Below are 19317 nucleotides of genomic sequence, written 5' to 3'. Positions count from 1 at the left end.
AACAAATTCCAAAGATGACTTGCATGCTGAAAGACAAACTTGTCAGATTGAATTCTTAGTTTAATAGAGCTGTAGAGCAAAATGGTTGGTGCTAAGAATCTGACACCTTTGTAATACCTTTGAACTTTTTATTTCAGCTTCTGTTTCAGCTCAGATCCTGGACTGGTTCAGCTGATTATTTACTAAACACTCTGAGAGTGTATTTCTTGCTTGAGTTTTGCTGTAAGTGAATTCAGTTTCTGCACTGGGAACACTGCACTAACAGGCCCAGATCATGGTAAATGGTCTGATAGCTTGGAAAACACAGAAAAGCTCCTAGTTCAGTATTAAGGTAACTAAAAATGTGTTGGTATTTTATTTTTTTTTAATGTACCTCATGCAATGTTCCCACTGGTTTCCATTTTTGAAGTGCTAATCCACAGAGTACTCAAGACCAATCTGTACATATCATACTCTTGAAACAATTATTCTAGATTCTGCTCCCCCCACTTTCCAGGTGCAGGAGTCTTTTTGATGTCATATGCAAGAAAGGCATCACTAGGAGTACATGGTTGCATAGCAACCTCAATGGGATAAATAAGTGTTTTAAAGCAGTCCTTTGCTGTGCATTTACTTTCCAATAGGAGCCAAGCAGTTTCCAACTACTGCAACTAATAAAACTTCCAAAGAAAAACACACGCAGTGTTTTATGACTAAGAGGTTTCTTTATTCAAATACCTTGTTACTTCTGGGCACTATGACCAGATTACTGCACCTAGTTACCTTAAAGAACCCAGTATTCCAGCATTATAATTTCTCTGCAAACAGAACAAGCCCCATATCTCATCTCTCCCACCTGGAGTATCAGTTGCAAGAACAACAAAAATATTCTATGTATAAAGGCAGAAATGAACCAATGTAATACCAGTAATCCAATTTCCCAAAGCATTATTTTTTTACCTAGTCAGCTACAGTGGAAATCTTCTCTACAGGAAAAAAAAACCTTAAGTGTGGACATACACAACATACAAGTTAGATATTCCCAGTTTTGTTTATTTTCATGGAATGCTAATTGTTACAATATGGCAGTTCATAACTACTGAAATGTGACATTAATCTCCAATGCTGCAGAACAGTCTTGATTTATATATATTGTTTTAAAACAATCTTATTTTACATAGTTGAGGTCTCTGATGGTTTTTAAGCTCTGATGCTTAAGCACACAGCAAGCTACAAACCTTAGGTTTTATATTTTACATATACTCTATGTATCCAGACAACTGCTGTAAGTTATCTATAATTTAATATTTATAAAAAGTGCACATGCTGGTACATATGCACATCTAGAAACACACTTTTACTACTGCCTCCCTTTTATAAAAAGCTGTGTAACATACAGCCATATTATTCTCACTCACTGATATTAAAGTCCTTTACTATCTTTGTTACACAACCTCAACTACTCCCTCAAACTGAATGTAGGTATTCTATGTGTATTTTCTCCTAAAGAAAAAAGTCCTCCCTATTCCTTTAAGAAGCTTTAAGTCATGCATCCATTTAGTAAACAGTCACTTCAGCATGGATTTTAGAATCCTAGACAGTGTAAAATCTACTTCTGGAAAATGTCTGTCTGTATATTTAATTTCTTCTTTTAGTTACAAAAAATATATAGGATTGAAACATACTGAATACATGCATCTCTCAAAGTGGCTATATTCTAGCCTTATAGATAAATTAAAAAAGTGCACCCTTGCTAACAGGATGCAAACATGGCCTCAAATAGGTCATTACCTGTATTTAGTATAGCTCATTACATTTAAAAAGTTCAAGTCAGCTGTTCTCTCAAGATGGTGTCAAAAGACTGACGAGCAGAATTTATTTATACTCAATATACAAAGGGGGGGTGCACACACCTAGTGCCCTTTATTTAATGCTTTCAGGGCTTCTAGGTTTTGCCTCTGGTGATCTGAAATGATCCAAATGAAAAGTTTCAGTTGAAAACTGTTTCTTTTTAATACACCATAAAAGCAAGTTGTGTTTCAAAGAAAAAATGTACACTGAACAACCTGAAGCACTCACTGAAACAACTGTACAAAACTGTTATAGATACAGGAAGGAATAATGATGGACTTAACTTCAAACAGAAGTAACGCTTGTTAACCTATGTAAAAACTTGCTTTGTTTTATTCTACCAAATAAGAACTTGCAGCTGTTCAGAACAAGTAAAATTCAAATCACCTCACAATGTTTATATTTAAAGTTCTTTTATACAGTGCAAAGGTTTAAGACAAAGTAACTCCCCAGTGAAACATGTGACACTACTCAGTGTCAGTCTTTTCAAGATTCCTATTTCAATTAGTCTATTTACACATTAAGCTAAAGGTTCACTATATGCTTTGAAGTTTGCTGAATATCAGCAGAAAAATACGTGAACTAGCAGCAGCTGTGTTACAAATACATGATGATTATTTTAATGAATGCATAAAGTTTTCAAGACTGTATTCAGTATCATACTGTTCTTGATCCCATAATTCTCCAAGGTTTTCGAGTACTGATTTCATTGATGCTTTCCCAGAAGAGGTAGAGGTATCTGCTTTTTCAGTTTTTCCATCCTTCACAAAATGAAAAAATAAAGTAAAATTAATATATAGAAAAATGTTTTTAGCAGTACGCTAAATTCTTTGAGCCTGATGAATCTTCTGGGGAAATTTCCCTTCCTCCTGTTCAGAGACATGTCTACTATTCATCATTCCAAGTGTCTGTCTGATTAAATTTTACATTTCAAAGCAGAGCTTTTCCCTAAGCTTACTCTATTTTTAGTAGGTCTTTGTAAAAACGGTTCTTTACCTTGTCAAGAGTGAACAGATCAAGAAGCTGTTCTGTTCCCATGCTTTGTAGGCTTGCATTTTCTTGGCTGATCACTGTGTTTGCAATATTCATTTTGAACTTTTGAAGACCCATGATCTTCTCCTCCAGAGTTCCTCTAGTTATCAGGCGATATACATTAACAACACGTTTCTGGGGGAAAAAAAAAAAATAAAAAAGGTACACTTAGCTGAAAACTATCAGGTATTCACAAAAGCACAATGGTTTAGTATTCATCATGGACAGTCTGGAATCACTTTGGCTTGCAGTTAACCCTTCTGTAATTGTACTCAGTTAAGTCTGATTGACGAAAAGAGTAAGACTAAGCCAGCATACAGTAGATGCACCAGCAACTGCATCTGGACTCAGGAAGTCAAGAATTCACTGCTTTGTACCGCTGTGGAGGGAGACTAACAGCAATCACACTTTCCCTGGCTACTTGTCAGTTGCATCTCTTCCTCCACTGAAACACTGTTCTTCCCTGGCCTCTCCGCAGCAACTCAGGAAGTACTGAAGAAGAGGTATACCAAGTTGGAGGTGGGGTAAGAAAGTACATACTTCAACATCTGGCATATTTGCAAGAAAGCAAAATGAATGGAAGCTTAATGCAAACCCCCAGATGTCACTATTATATGCTACAACCTCATCCAAATTCAAAGAAACAGTTCAGCAAGAGAAAAACCTTATAGGATACTGAAGAATTTTCACCTGCCCAATGCGATGTGCCCGATCCATGGCTTGCAGGTCTCTCATTGGGTTCCAGTCATGTTCCACAAATACTACTGTATCAGCCCCTGTTAGGTTAAGTCCCAATCCACCAACATGAGTGGTAAGCAAAAGAACATCTATAGATGGGTCATTATTAAACCTGCATAAAAAAAAAAAAAGTTAAACATGGTATATTTCATTCAAATAATGAATTTATGAACCTCAACTGCTTTGAGGCAGACAAAATAATAATTTTTGCCACAGAAATGATATAGTTCATTATACTTGGTCTCATACTGGTTATGAAGGGCTATGCTTACCGTGAAACAATGGAATGCCTCTGACCAGCAGGTATGCTGCCATCTAGTCGTAAATAAGTAACTGAAGGTAACTGTGGCCTGAGAAGGTCATGCTCCACTATATCCAGCATGCTTTTAAGTTGACAGAAGATAAGTACTCTGTGCTGGGCCACAACAGCTTCTGTACCACTTTCTGAAGATCCACCATTCCCCAAACCACAGTCAAGCAGCAGCTTAAAGTAGAAGAGCATTAAAGTGTATCATCAAAATGACAGTAGATCTCATGTAAATACTGACACCGATGGACTCTCAAAACAGGAAGAGAAAAACTATAGAAAGTCGATAAGTGACAGACAAATGACACAACGTGAAGCTTGACTTCACTGTCAAACTATGCAAAATTTAAGAGCTGACAGAATCATAATTATCTTCATTTTGATTTACTTACAATAGATTAAGCATGTAATGCAACCTAACTTTATCAAGCTGACAGTCTCCTGTACAATAAGTAGCAGCAAACAGAGTAAAAGTAAGGTATGTTTTAAGATTAATAATTTTTCATATTGATGAAGCCTTAGCACTTTCTGAATTGTAACATCAGTAGAGACACATTTAGGAAATTTAAGACACAACACGGAAGTCTACTTACTTGTTTTAAAGCAGACAGCTTAGGTGCATGTTGGATGTCTCGAAGGGATGAATTATGAGCTGCAAGCTGCTCTGTAATTCTTTTATATTCTGGATGTTGGGTTGTTAACACCAATGCTGGATGGTTGCATAGCTTCCGTAAGTATTGCAATGCCTTCAATTATTCAGAAAATGGAAATTCAAAGAAAGGGTTAACAACAATGTAGTTACAATAAAAGGATGAGTGAAATTTTTGTAAGCATAGAGGCCTCTCAGTCAACATTCCACAATCCGGAGGTGTATTTTCATTAAAATCATATTAAGACAATCTGTATTTCAGACTGTAACCAATAATTGTTAGGTGCATAATGAGCTTGCTTCCCGTTACAGGAACAGTGTAGAGACGACCATTTCTCACACCTTTATGTGAGTGTGGGTTATAGTAGGTGGGTTTGGGAGCTGTTAAGAGCCTTTGAGAATTATTGTTTCCAAGTAGCCAAGACTTAATCTGCAACTGTGTAAGAACAGGAACCTTTGTAAATTCAGATCTGACCTTAAGGCAACTTTTTTGTTCATGTTGTAGAATCTTAATTTTGTAGCGCTCCCTCTCTTTCTGAGGTTTTGCACTTTTGGTGACCAGTTTTTCATAGAGAGTACTATCCAAGATCCACAGAATAGCTGAACATCAGTTGAGCAGGACGATTTAAAAATAAGATTGTTTTATATGAGTTAAGATACAAAACCATAATTTAAGCATAACAGCTGTACATCATATTCCCAGCAACCTGATCCAAACCCAGAAATTTCACTTTGATCATGTAGCCACAAATGTGTAAATTAACTATTTAAATTTTTTATTAAACCCAGAAATAAACTAAGTAGTAAAAACCACTGAAGAAATCTGTACCTGAAATACATGACCTGTAGCTTTAAGCTTTGGCTTTTCAGTTTCTTCATTCAGTGAAATTGAAGAAACAGTTTCATCAATATCACATTTGGCACGAGACTTGGCAAAATCTTCATAAAGCTGAACCTGTAAACCAGGCCCCAGACAAGAAAATGAGTATTTTTCCCTGACAGAACACAGACAAGTAATTTTTAGAATTTTGTTCTGAATTATCATAAATCGATAAAACCATTTTATATGTAGCATAAGGTCAACATTAACAGTGGAATCTCTTGCAATTTATCTTACTGTATTTCAGCTTAGAAAGCACTCAAAAAAAAAAAAAAAATCTGCAGGTGCCTAAATATTATTCTTGCGGAACCATGCCAGAAATTAAGCTACTGAAACTAGGCCAAAATCAGTTTTTAAACATGTACTGGAAAACCCTTAGTCATGTTGCCCCAGAGACTGTGAGAGCCGACATCAGACTGACCCACAAATACGGAAGTGGTTCTTTTGTGGTCTTAACAGTGCTAAAAAAACTCTAAGTTTCCAGCTGTTTTTTAAGCATACCTGTAGAGGACTGAGAATACAGTAATAATCTTGAATAATTTTGGGTGGAAGATCTTGCAGTACATCCTCTTTCATTCTTCTTAGTAGGAATGGCAGAACTTGACGATGCAGTGCTTCCATTGCAAGAACCCCTAACGAAGACAACAAGAGGAGTATTTAAAATAAAATGATAGAAGTTTCCAAACATTCAGCCCTGCTGCACCCCAGTCTTATGCTGGAACTGACCACACCTTCTCTTCTCATTACCGGGTCTCATTTAAAAGAAGCAAAACAAGAAAACCAAGACTAAACATTTAGATTCTTACCAGCCTCTTGTTCTCTGCTTGAGCTTCGGGCATCTCTACTTGCCAGTATTGGTTTGCCGTAACGAGCTGCAAATTGGCGTTCAGTACCCAAAAATCCTGGCATAAGGAAGTCAAACAACGACCACAACTCTAAGACGTTGTTCTGAGCATAAAAGAAACACTTGTTAAATTATTTTCAAAAGTAATGATTTGCTAGAAGTAATCAGAAACATTTCTGAACATATTTAATGCTCCTTATAAAATACTACAAATATAACACTTCAACATACTTCTGAGCTACTGGAACTTGTTGACTCTTGCACATCCACCTCAGTTACAGGAAGACCCGTACATGCACTTTAACACAAACACGTCTGATGTCTTAAGCCACATTCTGGGTTATTCTGGGCAGCAAAACCCAGGAGATGGTGGGCTTAGTCCTCTATCAGAGATATTCCAGACAAGTCACTAAGGATGAAGCCCAAAATCTGGAGTTCTCAGAGTTGTTTCTTGCTAATTTCACTAGAGGCATAAGAAAATGCTCTCTCCCCTTTCTTGCCTGCTACTTAAAGAACAAGTAGTAGACAAAGCCTCCTTGTGAACTTTCAAGCCCTGTTAGTACTATGGATCCTGCACCCATTCCCCTATGCATGGGAAAGGAAAAAGACGTAGGAGGTTCAAGCCTTTAGCAATGAATTTTCACAATGTATGCACTTTGAATAAAACAGACTGTAAATTAGATCTCTTTTGCTTGTTTTCTACTACTAACCAAACTCCATGGCAAAAAAGAAAAGCAGTTACCTGGATTGGTGTCCCAGAAAGAATTATCCTGTAGTTAGCAGTCAGCTGTTTTACTGCTTTTGAAAGCTTTGTTTTTCCATTTTTTATTACATGTCCTTCATCGAGAATGCAGTAATTAAACTTAATATTTCTAGAAAAGAACAGCATAGACTGAAGTACCATTTAAAACTCTAAGCTATAAGCCTCAGAAAACAAACCAATTCTTACCTGAAGAAGTCAATGTCATTTCTCACAACATCATATGAAGCCACTATGAGATTGTGTCTTTTCACCTGGTGTTGTAATCTTAAGAAAAAACAGAGGGGATCATAACTAAAGTGCTCCTTACACGTTAACACCTTCAGCCTCTAAAGGTACTATGTCTGGTTTTACCAGGACCATAAACTATGCTTCAGTAGTAGTAGTACAGTGAATTGCAAAATTCTGTGTGACACTTCACTCAAATCACAAATGCAAATTACCTTGCTCTCTCAGTGGGAGGTCCTGTATAGTGCAAGGGATTAAGATACTCCTTTGAGCAAAATTTGCCCACTTCATCTACCCAGTGTCCTGTGAGTGTAGGAGGGCACACCACCAAGGAGGGAAGAGGAACACTGTCCACCAGTTTTGTTCTTGCATATTCCTGAGCCCTTTCAGAATAAAAAAAAAAAAAAGTTTAAAAAAAATTAAACCTAAAGTTGGAAGGGGCCTCTGGAGGTACACTAGTCCAGCTCAAGAAGAACCACCTATAGCTGGTTGCCCAAACCCATGTCTACAGACACTAGCACAGAAAAAAAACCCTTTCATGACAGTCCTTAGAACAGAATGCTAGCTAAGCTCACCTGAGGCAATGATCACCTGCAAGAATGCAAATGGATTGTAAAGTTTTTCCCAAGCCCATGTCATCACAAAGAATTCCATGAAGTTTGTATTTATTGAGAAATGCCAGCCAGTTCACTCCATCCTGAAATCAGAAATTGAAGAGACTGTCTTAGAAGTCAAAACTGTCTTTTGCTAGTTAAGCTTCAGTTCAAACATCTGTATGTTCTATCATGCATCACTGCCAAACTATGAGCTTGTTTCCCACCATCTGCTACAGCCCATTCACTCAAAGCAGAAGGGAATAAAGACAGGAACATAAATGGCCAAACAGTACAACAAGGCCTGGCATTGCAGTGGTGAGCTGCCAGCCAGCCTGAGCAAGGCACAGCCTGCTGGCCATTCTCTGAGAAAAATGACAGAATCTAGAGCAGTGAAAAAAAAAAAAAAATCAATCATTAAAAGAAAACCAGTATAAATGTTATATATTACTTAATTTGTTCTAATTACCCAAGAGTCTGTGATACATACTGCACAGCTAAAAACAGAACAAACCAAACCCCAACAAAAAAAATCACATCAAACAAAAAATTCACAAGTAGGAAAACCTCAAAACTTGAGCAACTCCTACCCTTCCACAAAATCCTATGAGACTGAAACTTACTGTTCTTCTAAAATGAAAGTATAAGCTATTACCTGCTGATATTTCCTGAGCTCTGCTTTGATTGGTACTGGAATTTTGTAGTTTTCCAGTTTTTTTCCATCCAATAATTGCTCCAGAAAGTGACGTTCTTTAGCTTTCATTCGGATTAGTTCTTCAGACATGTTCGGTGGATCTGGGATACCAGCCTGGGATAATGTTTATACAGAAGCAATGTAAGGGCTGCAGCACTTAATTCTCACAGGCAGTAAGAAATAAAGCCCTACCCTAGTATAGATGTTTTAAATGAATGTCAAAGATCTGCAATCTTCTCAACTGTATAAATCCAAACTCAGTGCTACATACTTGTTCGATACCTTGCAAATCAGCTCACCCAGGGTGGTAGGGTGAAGACAACAAAATCTATCCTGGAAGACACACTGAAAAGCTATATACAATTGCATAAAGGAGGGGAAATCCTGATCATGCTCCCAAAATTTCACAAAGACTGAGCTATTCTGTCTCTAGTCAGAGGTTTATCTGACACTCATTTCTCCTTAGCTGCAATCTACAATCTAAAATCCAGAGGTAGCTGGATTCTTCTCTTAGAGATGTTAGTAGAATTAGATCTGAAGTAAAACTGAAATCCACAGGATAACTCCAAGCAGATGGAAAAAGAAAAACCTATACCACTCCTCCAGGTTTATAGCAGCAGATTGTGGCATCCTAGGTACTTCTCATACTAAGCAGAAGCCCAAAGAAGCTATAGGAGGCCCAAATATACTCAGACATTCTTGCTTGCTAGGAATACACATTAGCAAAAGAGGCACTGATATTTTCCATCATCTCACTTGTCTTTTGGGTCACCACCATCTTTAATTAGCTTTACTTCAAAGCCCACAAAACATTTATTTTCCTAGTTCTACCAATCTACCCCCCACTTTTTCCAACCCCTCTTTCGCTATCAATTTAAATTCTTTGTTTGGCCTAACATTTAAAACTGCTAGCATTCAAAAGATTGTCCCACATCAGTACTGGTATTTTATCCAATTTTTTATCTACTTCACTCTAATTCTGCATATTTCTAAATTTGCATATTTAATATAGTTCAGTATCTGATGGTATGGAACCTCTTTAAATGGAGAAGAAACTCAAGAACTCTCTTGGGACTAACTACAGAAAAAAGAAGCATGAACTGATCATGCATGTGTATAAAATTAGTAAAGTTATATTCTAGATTTTAAAGAGATGCTCACTAAATTCTATTAAAATAGCCTTAAAAAAAAAAAAACCCAAAAAACCAACCAAACAAACAAAAAACCCAAAACAAACTCTAAGCTGCATGTATTCCACAGGACTGTATTTAGATGCATATGAAGAAAGGCACTGGTGCAAATGTCACTGGAATAAACAGCGGCATGCCAGAAAGTTATTTCTACTTTGCTCACCTTCCACTCTTTCAACATTTCAGTGTAAGCATACAGAAATTCAGTGCTCCAGTTAAAGCAGATTGCTACTTAATCAGATTCTAAGGTTCCATTATAATCAATAAAAAAATTCAGACAAAAGATACCAAAACCATTAAACTGTTGTTTTTTGGTTGGTTGGTTTTCCCTTTTTTAAAAATTACAAATATGCAAACAAATGCCAACATTATCTTCTGTTACCATCTGCTGGTGAAAAATACGTTACTTAGAAGCCCTGCAGTCCTTGAAGTGCAATATTAGCAACTGAGGTATGTGAGTTGTAGTAGGAGTGAAAAACTGAAGGCAATCTGCGCTGAATAAACACTACTGGATCATAATACATACAGTATTTTTTCCAAAGCTGTAGGGTGAGGTGTTTTGATTTTAAGAATTAGGAATAAGTAACTATCCTTATCTCCACAGTATTTTTATTGTTTTTTTTTCCCTTTTTAATTAGTATTATTTAATGTATTTCTCTTAACCCCACACACAACACCATACATACCTAGGGAGACCACACATGTAACTCCGAAGACTTTTGAGCCAAAACAAGCAAAAGCAGCATTGCACACAAAATTCTTGAATATACACTAACTTCATCTACACAATTGAAATGGGTTTCTCATAAAGAAATTTTCAATTTAACATTGGACTTCATAGCTGGTGAAAAGATGGCTACATAACAGTGAACATACTCTGTATACTTACAACTTGAACTTACCTCAAGAGGCATTAGTCTAATCAGAGTTGCAAAGCACTGAGTAGCCATGAAACGTACACTGTTTGTCTGATCACTCATTCTACCCAGAACTGGAACCACTAGAAGAACAATGTATGGAACAATACCAACATCCAACTGCTCCATTACACCTGGACCAGTTATTAAGGAAATAGATCTTACCAGTTCAGAATTGTGTGACATCAATATATAGCTCAAGTAAAAGTAATTAATATATTACCTTCAGATGAACAAGATTTCTTCTAACAAAGCAAGGTGGAGGGGAGAAAAGTTTGAATGTACCCAGTCACATCTAGCCTAGTGAATTCCATGGATTGAGAAAATCAGTTAACTCTGCCAGAACTTCATTTATCAGATAAAACCAAGGCAACAGAAATGAAAGTTTCTTCTACTTCTGTTCTACAGCAGGAAAAGAGCTTAATGTATTATTTAATTCCTCCTCCCCATTTTTTCAGGTAACAGTGTTTGTTCTCCCAAATTACATAACTGCAAAGAAGTTCCTACATTTCTGAATGCTCAAATAAGGATACATGCAAGTGCTTCAATTGCACCTTCTTGCTTGGTGTTGTCATCTATTGCTCCCAACCATGGCAGAACTTTCTCTAGAAAGATATTCATTGTTTCCATGGTAGCTATTTTGCTCATAACACCTACACAACGAGCAGCCATGTGTCTCACTGCAGTGCTGGGATGTTGAAGGCACATATAAAGATGAGGCAAATGCTGTATTAACTGAATGGAAGAGGAGGGGAAAGGTTAATATGAATTATAAACAAATTACTGAGGTATTTTGAAGTAAACTGTTTTTTACGTCACTGTTACCTCCCAAAGAATGCTTGAAATGGCTCCTTCACAAGATCTAATTTGCTCAAAACTGAGACATCATTTCAGAAAAAAAAGGTAACTGAAATTTGAAAAAGTATACTCCCCAATACAGTTAAAATCCAGAGTAACGAAACATTTAGCATTTTAGTCAAAATGAAAATTAAAGAAGTCCTTGGTAATTAAGGAAGTGTTTCACACTGGTAACATATAGTACTAAGTATTTGAAACCTTAAAAAAAAAAAGAAATTCCTTAAATACAGATACAAAGGTAAAAGACAGCAGCTTTAACAGCTAATCAAATCCAGTCTACTTGGGAGTGAACTGAAGTCTCCCACAGTTCTTGCATTCCCTGAACAGGAAGCCTGACAACCTCCTTCAGCCTGACACATGGTAGTCAGGCAGTAAACTGTACAGTCTTTAATATCATCTCTCTCTCTCTGTGGCCACACACACATCACTCTATCAGAAGTGGACCCATTTCAGTCAGCCACATAATGCAGCATAACAACATTTTTTATCTCTGCTTAAGTAACAAACAGAAGGCACTGTATTATCAGCCTTATTATCAGTCTGTTTTCCAGGTTTAGGAAATCTGGACTTAAAGGAGAGATGAGACGCCGATTTCAGTGTAATGAAATAGCAGAAATGTTGGTGTTTGCTTTTGTGGTTTATTCCACAGCTTATATAAGCAAATACAGAATTTAACATCAGATAGGACACAGGAAAAAAAGGGCTTTAAAATCTAACAGCTTAACTGCAGAAGACAGAAGCCTATGTCTTCACTTTATCAAGACTAGGACACGGGACTTGAACAGGCAGGCTAGCAAGTGAATAAAAAAACCAGTTGAGCAAAACTAGAGCAACATATAAAAAAAAAAAAAAAAGCCCTACAAAAGAAAGGCTTAAAACAGTAGCAAAGAACAGACTGAAATGATTACCAGAGGATGTAGCTGAATATCCATTGAAGCTGCTGTTGTTTCAAACACCTGCAAAGAATTTACTAGCTCCTGGGCAGGAGCATCTCCTTTTTCCAGTAAGGACTTCCGATCTGTTAAAGCACAAAAGGATTCAGTTTAAGAATGACATACTGCCCCCACCCGACCAGCCCCTCCAGCTTAAATCAGAAGTGTAATTACCAAAATTATTTATGTGAATGTTGTTCTTTAATGAACCAACCATAGCATCCCAGAGATGTGGCAATCCCGTCGCCATTTCAGCACCAAAATGTTTAGCTATAGTAGATAAGGCAAATTCAGCTCCTCTTCTCTGTACAACATATGGTTTCTGAGCCTAGAATTAAACAATTTAAAGTAGTAAGGAGACATTTAAGAATAACTATTTTCAAAGAGACTCCCATTGTTATATAGGCATTCAATTCTGACTGTGTTAATAGCTACCTACAATGTATTTACTGGCTAATTCTTCTCTAAGTTATGTACTTTGTACAGGGGAAAAATGAAAACATTTCATAACAGATTATTTAAATTCTATAAATTTGGAAATTTGTCTTTTGGTGACACAGGCCTATTTCTGCAAGAGGTTTTTCCAAGTGGTTCCCATTTCAGAAACTCAGGTATTGCCAATATAGGGACACCAAGAACAGAAACACGCTAGCAAGGCTTCCCAAATGCATTTATTATTAAGCCATCCCTTTGCTCTCACTCTCTTCTGAAAGTGGAATTGATAAAAATCACTTTAACAATTAAGAACAAAATCCATAACCCTTTTTAGGAATCAGTCCTGCCTAGGATCTTACTAAAGCATGCTTAAGTTTTATATGAACATAAAAAAAACCAAACATAAAAAACCCCAAAAAGTAGTATATCAAGTGTGGAAGCCACATGTACATCCTGAAGTCAGTCATATTTCAAATACTTTTTCCAACACTTTAGAATATCTATTGTGCATCAAGAAGACCAACACTAACATGAGTAATGGGACATGACAACACAGTTTTGGGATTTATATTAAGATACTAACAATCTGTACTAAACATAAAACATTTCAGAAGTTCATTTGCTTAATGACACATTAAAGAATTAAAACATCACCATCAGTGAACATATGATGCTTGCATCACAAAATTCTAGTCAACTCTGTTCTCTCACGAAAAGATCCAGGACATCTCTATTGTAATACTATCAACTGCTGTGAATTCAAAGTAATGGAAGGGAGGGGCAGTTGTGTAAGTTGCAAACATCAGCTTTTGCAGTTTACCTCATCAAGTTCTGTAGGAATGCTTCCACTACTGCCAGTAGGGAGATCTGCAATTGGGGCTTTTGGAGCTTTTGGAGTGGGACCTCGTCGACTTGTGATGGCAAAAGCAGCTTTCTGATGTCTGTACAACGTAATTATTCCCCTGTGCTTAGTAACTGTATGATGCATCCCATCTTTATCAGAGTTGGGCCCTAAAGGAAAAGAAAGAATAGCCAACAACAAGTTGCAGTTTAAAACATATTCAGAAGTGAAAGCTACCTAAAAGGGATCTGCAGATCCCAACATGCTTTTAAAAAAACATGTTATTGGCCTCAAGTAAAAAAAAAAATTAAAGTACAGAGTTACACTGTTAAGAGCACATTACAAACTTGCCATTAAAATCGAAGTGTACAAACTGCTCCGAAAAGTCTTCTTCAACACAAGTAACAAAACTTCATCAATATGAAAAGCTTGCAGAAGTGTTCTTGCCCTTTTTTCTTTTGTATAAACCAACACTATGTTCAAAGCTGAAACACTTATACTGCATGTCCTTTACAAACAGTTCAAGACTCCTACCATGATACAACAGCAGAATCCATCAGTGTTTTTGGATTTGTTGATGTTTCCTCTTTACCTAATCAGCTTAATTGTTATTCTACTTCAAGATGGAGGAGGACACGTTCATTAACAAAAGAAAATAAATGTATCATGATCAAACCTTGAAGCAGTCTAGAATCTTTGAGAGTATTAAGGTTTTAATTTGTGTTGTTCTTCCAGTCTATACATTTCTAGCAAGGGACAGACATTTAAAGAAAAAACATGACCACAGTGTGGCACAGGGTTATTTGCTCATTCATTAAGGATTTTCTGGGCTGCAAGTGCACCTTACTGGCTCATGTCCAACTTTTCATTTAGCAGTATCCCCAAGTCCTTCTCTACACAGCTGCTCTCAATCCCATCATCCCCCCAGCCTGTACTGAAATCAGGGATTGCCCTGACCCATGTGCCCGGACCTTGCTGTTGAGCTTCATGAGGTTCACACAAGCGCACTTCTTGGCCATGTCCAGGTCTAACATACTACTCTAATTTCCATACTTATTCAATTTCAATTACAAACTTTGTAACAAAAGTAAATGAAACATGATCATAAGTGATTAACAATTGAACCACAGTATATAACTGAAAATTGGAAATAAGGTCCTTTATACGTGAATTTTCCTGAAAACTCTACACAATTATTAGTCCCACATAGCGTGTAGTTCAAGATACCTAAATGAAATAATTACTAAGAAATGAAGACTCAGTTGCTGGCATTTTAAAAACACTGAAAACGAGATTGACTCAGACACATTTTAACAGTTCAGAGACAAATACAGCCATGTTTTAAGAATCCTGTCAGTCTTAGATATCATACCTTTTGAGTTTTCACTGCTGCTCTGAGGCTGTGCAGGACATGCTGCTAGTGGGGTGAGATGCGGATCCACACAGAGGGAGTTGCAGAGATTTTTTATAATCTTTGAGTTAGGACAAGGAGACCTTGTTGTACACTGCTGAAGTAACTTTGCTATACATGAAGCCACATAGTTTTGTACAAGTGTATTCTCCTCTTTTTTGATAGCTTCCATTAAGGGTTTTATAACAGGATTTAGTTTTTCTGGAAGTTGCTGCAAATTCACAACTGCACATGCAGCAAATGTATGGACTCGCAGATGCAGCACTTGCCATTCTTGATTAGTTTCTGTAACAGTCATTTGGACTTGCTGTCGTTTGCTGTCCAACTGTTGTAGAGTTTTAGGATTCAAAGTGAAGGATGATGTCACTTCATTGAAAACCGAAGTAACCTAATAAAAACAAATATGTTTCATTTACTGTAAAATGGGGCATCCTATGAAAAACATGATTTTCATGGCAGAAATGTCACTTGACAACGTATTAGCATCTTCATTTTTCCAGCAAACAGCAGGAAAAGGTCTGAAAGGCAGTTTCTGGAATCTTGAACTGCAGCTTAAGGGAAAATGTCAAGTCTAAATTCCAAAAGCTAAAAGAGGAGTTTACATACTCCTCCAAATTTAGTTTGTTCTGTATCTGCCAAATATTTCCAAATAGTTTGGCAATATGTAAGCATGTGACAGACAAGCAACGGAGAACATGCTATGAATACAAGAGACCAGAAAGCAACTACGTGCAAGGTCCTATATAGGAAGAAGTTGTTTCTAAGCTGATTTTCTTCTGAGGAAAGAGACTGGGATAAAAAACAAACAAACAAACAAACAAACAAAAAATACCTGAGTCAGAAAAAGACAGTAGTTGCAGGACTTACCATATCCTCCCCCACCTACAAGTAGCTAGCGACTATTGCTTAAATCTTAGCACAAGAAACAGATTAAAAGCAATGTGTAATCATGGAAATGTTGAATCTATTCTACTGCCAGGACAGCTACACTCCTAACTACAGGAATGATGATGGCTGTTGAAAGTATTAGTCTGATGTGGGGCAGGTATTTTTCTGTTGGGTTTTGCTTTTCACTTTCAAATGTTTAGGTGAAGTCTTTCAACTATCAGACTGCTGCATTGCATAGATACCTCAAGTTTACTTTGTATGACCTTGATGACTGGAATGGCGAAAGGATGCAAAAAATATGAATAATAGGGAGAAGCACAGGGGTTTGCTATGTATGAAGACCCATATTACAATGCAGAGTAGGTTTGGTGTCTATTTCAAGAAAACAAAGAGTTGAAAAGAGTGCAGAAGACAGCCATAGAAAATAGCAAATAGTTACGGAATCAGTCTTTTAATCCAAAATGGCTCTTTTGAAAAAAAGAAAAAAAACATTGGTCAAGCAGCCCTATTAGTAGACTTAAGAGTCAGCAGCTAAGGTATATGAAAATTGTACTTAAGACTATAAACTCACTTGATTCATGTGGCTTTACCTTGGGATTTTATCCCATTTTCGATTGTAGCCACAATCAGACTGGCTGTCAAAATCCCCTCAGCCTATAACTTCAAAGATATGTCCAGATTTCCAAGTTAAACTACTGCATATTCCTACATAAATGCTACCATCTGAGAATTTCAAGATCCATCATGTTCTAGTCATCATGGTCATAATCATACAGACTTAAGTCTTGACTTACTCCTTATTCTCAGCATCCCAGTTGCATACACAAATACATCCAGGACCCTAATCCCCTTCCCCCCCGAACCCAAGTTGCACCACATGTATTACCATTCCAAATCTACACATTTGTCCCATCCCACATTCATAGCATATTTGCCATCATTTCTCTGTCACATGTTAATGTGTTGTTAAAATATCTGGATATATCTGGCAGACACAGGACAAACTAAAGCCCCTTTTATTCTGTAGGCTCTCAAATCCACAAGCACTTCATTTACATCCTACCTCTGCCTATACTCATCTTTCTCACTGCCTAAGAGATCAGTTTGGGGTTGGAAGAAAAAACCTTTAAGTTGTTGACTTCAACATTATTAGCTCTGCTTTTGCGTAGAGAGCTTTTCATATCAAAAGCTACCTTTTATTAGCACATCTAATACTGATGTTTTCAGATTTAAATATATAGAACAGTTGAACAGACAGCAAAAACACATGCTGGGGGACCAAGAAGGGAATGAAGGTCTAGAATTTACACAGTTCATTTACTAGTCTTTTGACAGTGATTTTGAAGGAGTTCCAGCATGAATTTACACCTGGAGTAAAAACACTGTTATCTTTCCTCTTCTAAGTATGTACCTTACATATCACTCAATTTTTGTCAGTCTAAACACTGCAAAAGTAACTACCTATTACAGAACTTATGTCAAAAGATGTGTAAAGTCACTACGTTATTTCTGAAGTTACTATTTGTGTAATAATTATGAAGATGTAATTCAAGACAATGAGAACAGATTTGGAAGAAGGGCAGGCATGCCTCTACTTACCAGCTCATTAGCTTGATCTATTGTAAATACACTACAGTTTACTCTGTTTCCAATGTCAATGTGTGCATCAGCTAGCAATGAGATGAGTTGTTTACATTCATTCTGCATTCGTGTAAAGGGAACAGCAATTTCATCGTAATAGAGATGTTCAGAAAGAACCCCAAGTAAACGAGGCTGCACACAAATGGCCACAGTTCTACACTCCTGAAAGAGGAAAAGACAGAATTTGTGTTTCTGAGTAATCACAATTTCTTTTGTTTTCCTTTGGGCACTAAACAGCACAATTGAGCTACAAAAATCCAGTTTCCAGACCATTAACATTTGTAATCCAGAATATTAAAGATTGTGAACAAAACCTTCAGTCTGGCACTAGCACAGTAGTGATAATGAATACAGGGAAGACAATAATGTTAAAAGAAAGCACTGACCTTAGATAGCATGCATCTTGAGAACAGACATTTGTAGAAGAAATGTGATTATATTTGCTGATTCATAGTTCTGACAGTTGGCATTTAGCTGCCAAGCAATGTATTCCTCCCTGGTCCAACAGCCCAGAAGTATTTAGATATATAAATATTATTTTACCTTATCAACTGACATTTTATTTCAAGCTAAATAGCAGACGACAAGCTGTGGATTAAGATAGTAAGTAAAATTTATTTTTTGCTGCAGAAACATCCTACCTTTTGCAAGGCTGCCCACTCACAGATTACTAGTGCAACACTAATCCTCTGCAAGGCAGATTTAGAATTCAAGTGGAAGAGCAGTAGCTGAGCTAATGATTCAGCTGGCTTTATTTCTTGAGTAACAGTATTTACACCCGGGTCACAAATGCAGCAACAAAGTGCTCCCAGCAACCTGACAAAATGAAAAAGAACAGTCACTTCAACGCTACCAATCACTCTGTACTTCATGATTTGAAATGAAGATGCAAAAGAAAAAAAAGTCTACATAGTAAGATTTTGGCAAAACCACTATACAACAAAAGAGATAAATTGCTTAAAAATATTTTAAGATTTCCAGTAAACTGACTTTGCTGCCATCATCCGAGCTCGCATGACAACGTAATCCCTTGTTGCTGGATCTTCTGCAATGCTGTCTGCCCCAGCAATATATTCCTGAATCACTTCCTTATTCTGGGTTTGACCTTGACGCAGTTTAGCACCTGCCTTTTCCTAGGGAAAGAAGTTATAAGAGGTTGAAAGTTAATGTGCTTGTAATGTAAAAGATGAATTAATATTCAGTAACATTTACAGCAACCATCATACCCTGCAAAAATAGGACTAACTCAGAACATTTCTTGGTTAACACTTTCAGGAGTACTTAATCACTGTAAATCAGCTCTCTGCTATTAGTATTCTATGATCCTATTAAAATGTATGATATTATGATATTAAATGTACGGCGATTATCAAATTAAATGTATGATATTATAACTACAATGTTAAAACCAATACTCAATGTAGCTGATAAACTGAGTCCACACAGAAGAAAAAGGAAACCTCTTTCAGCATGTTTTCACGAATAATGCAGTGCTTTTAGACTTAACTGAGTCCTGCAAGCAGATGTCTTTGGAACCATGTAAATAAAGACTTTACACAAATATTCACAGGGAGCATGCTACATGACAGAACTTTGAATTTTCATGGATAACCTTACAAGAACTATTTTGCTCTACAGACTTGAGGTTT

The 19317-nt window shown here is 36.8% G+C and overlaps 1 protein-coding gene across 1 annotated transcript in view; it reads right to left on the bottom strand.

Annotated features, from left to right (window-relative positions):
* Positions 1–760: 760 nt before the first annotated feature.
* The window catches only part of BTAF1 (B-TFIID TATA-box binding protein associated factor 1), a 43361-nt gene continuing 24804 nt past the window's right edge, over positions 761–19317 (bottom strand). The window contains exons 17-38 of the mRNA XM_054382112.1: positions 18659–18801; positions 18310–18484; positions 17627–17830; positions 15101–15527; positions 13708–13898; positions 12627–12780; positions 12429–12538; positions 11196–11397; positions 10648–10796; positions 8517–8669; positions 7844–7965; positions 7484–7651; positions 7230–7307; positions 7023–7152; positions 6243–6384; positions 5938–6068; positions 5386–5511; positions 4501–4653; positions 3873–4084; positions 3553–3712; positions 2827–2997; positions 761–2591 (exon numbers count right to left, since the gene is read on the bottom strand). Coding sequence (XP_054238087.1) covers positions 2445–2591; positions 2827–2997; positions 3553–3712; positions 3873–4084; positions 4501–4653; positions 5386–5511; positions 5938–6068; positions 6243–6384; positions 7023–7152; positions 7230–7307; positions 7484–7651; positions 7844–7965; positions 8517–8669; positions 10648–10796; positions 11196–11397; positions 12429–12538; positions 12627–12780; positions 13708–13898; positions 15101–15527; positions 17627–17830; positions 18310–18484; positions 18659–18801 — 3648 coding nt within the window. The 3' untranslated portion in view covers positions 761–2444. The remainder of the gene's footprint in view (positions 2592–2826; positions 2998–3552; positions 3713–3872; positions 4085–4500; positions 4654–5385; positions 5512–5937; positions 6069–6242; positions 6385–7022; positions 7153–7229; positions 7308–7483; positions 7652–7843; positions 7966–8516; positions 8670–10647; positions 10797–11195; positions 11398–12428; positions 12539–12626; positions 12781–13707; positions 13899–15100; positions 15528–17626; positions 17831–18309; positions 18485–18658; positions 18802–19317) is intronic.

Source organism: Indicator indicator, chromosome 7, assembly GCF_027791375.1.
Source record: "Indicator indicator isolate 239-I01 chromosome 7, UM_Iind_1.1, whole genome shotgun sequence".
Classification (NCBI taxonomy): Eukaryota; Metazoa; Chordata; class Aves; order Piciformes; family Indicatoridae; genus Indicator; species Indicator indicator.
This window is presented reverse-complemented; position numbering and strand designations above follow the sequence as displayed.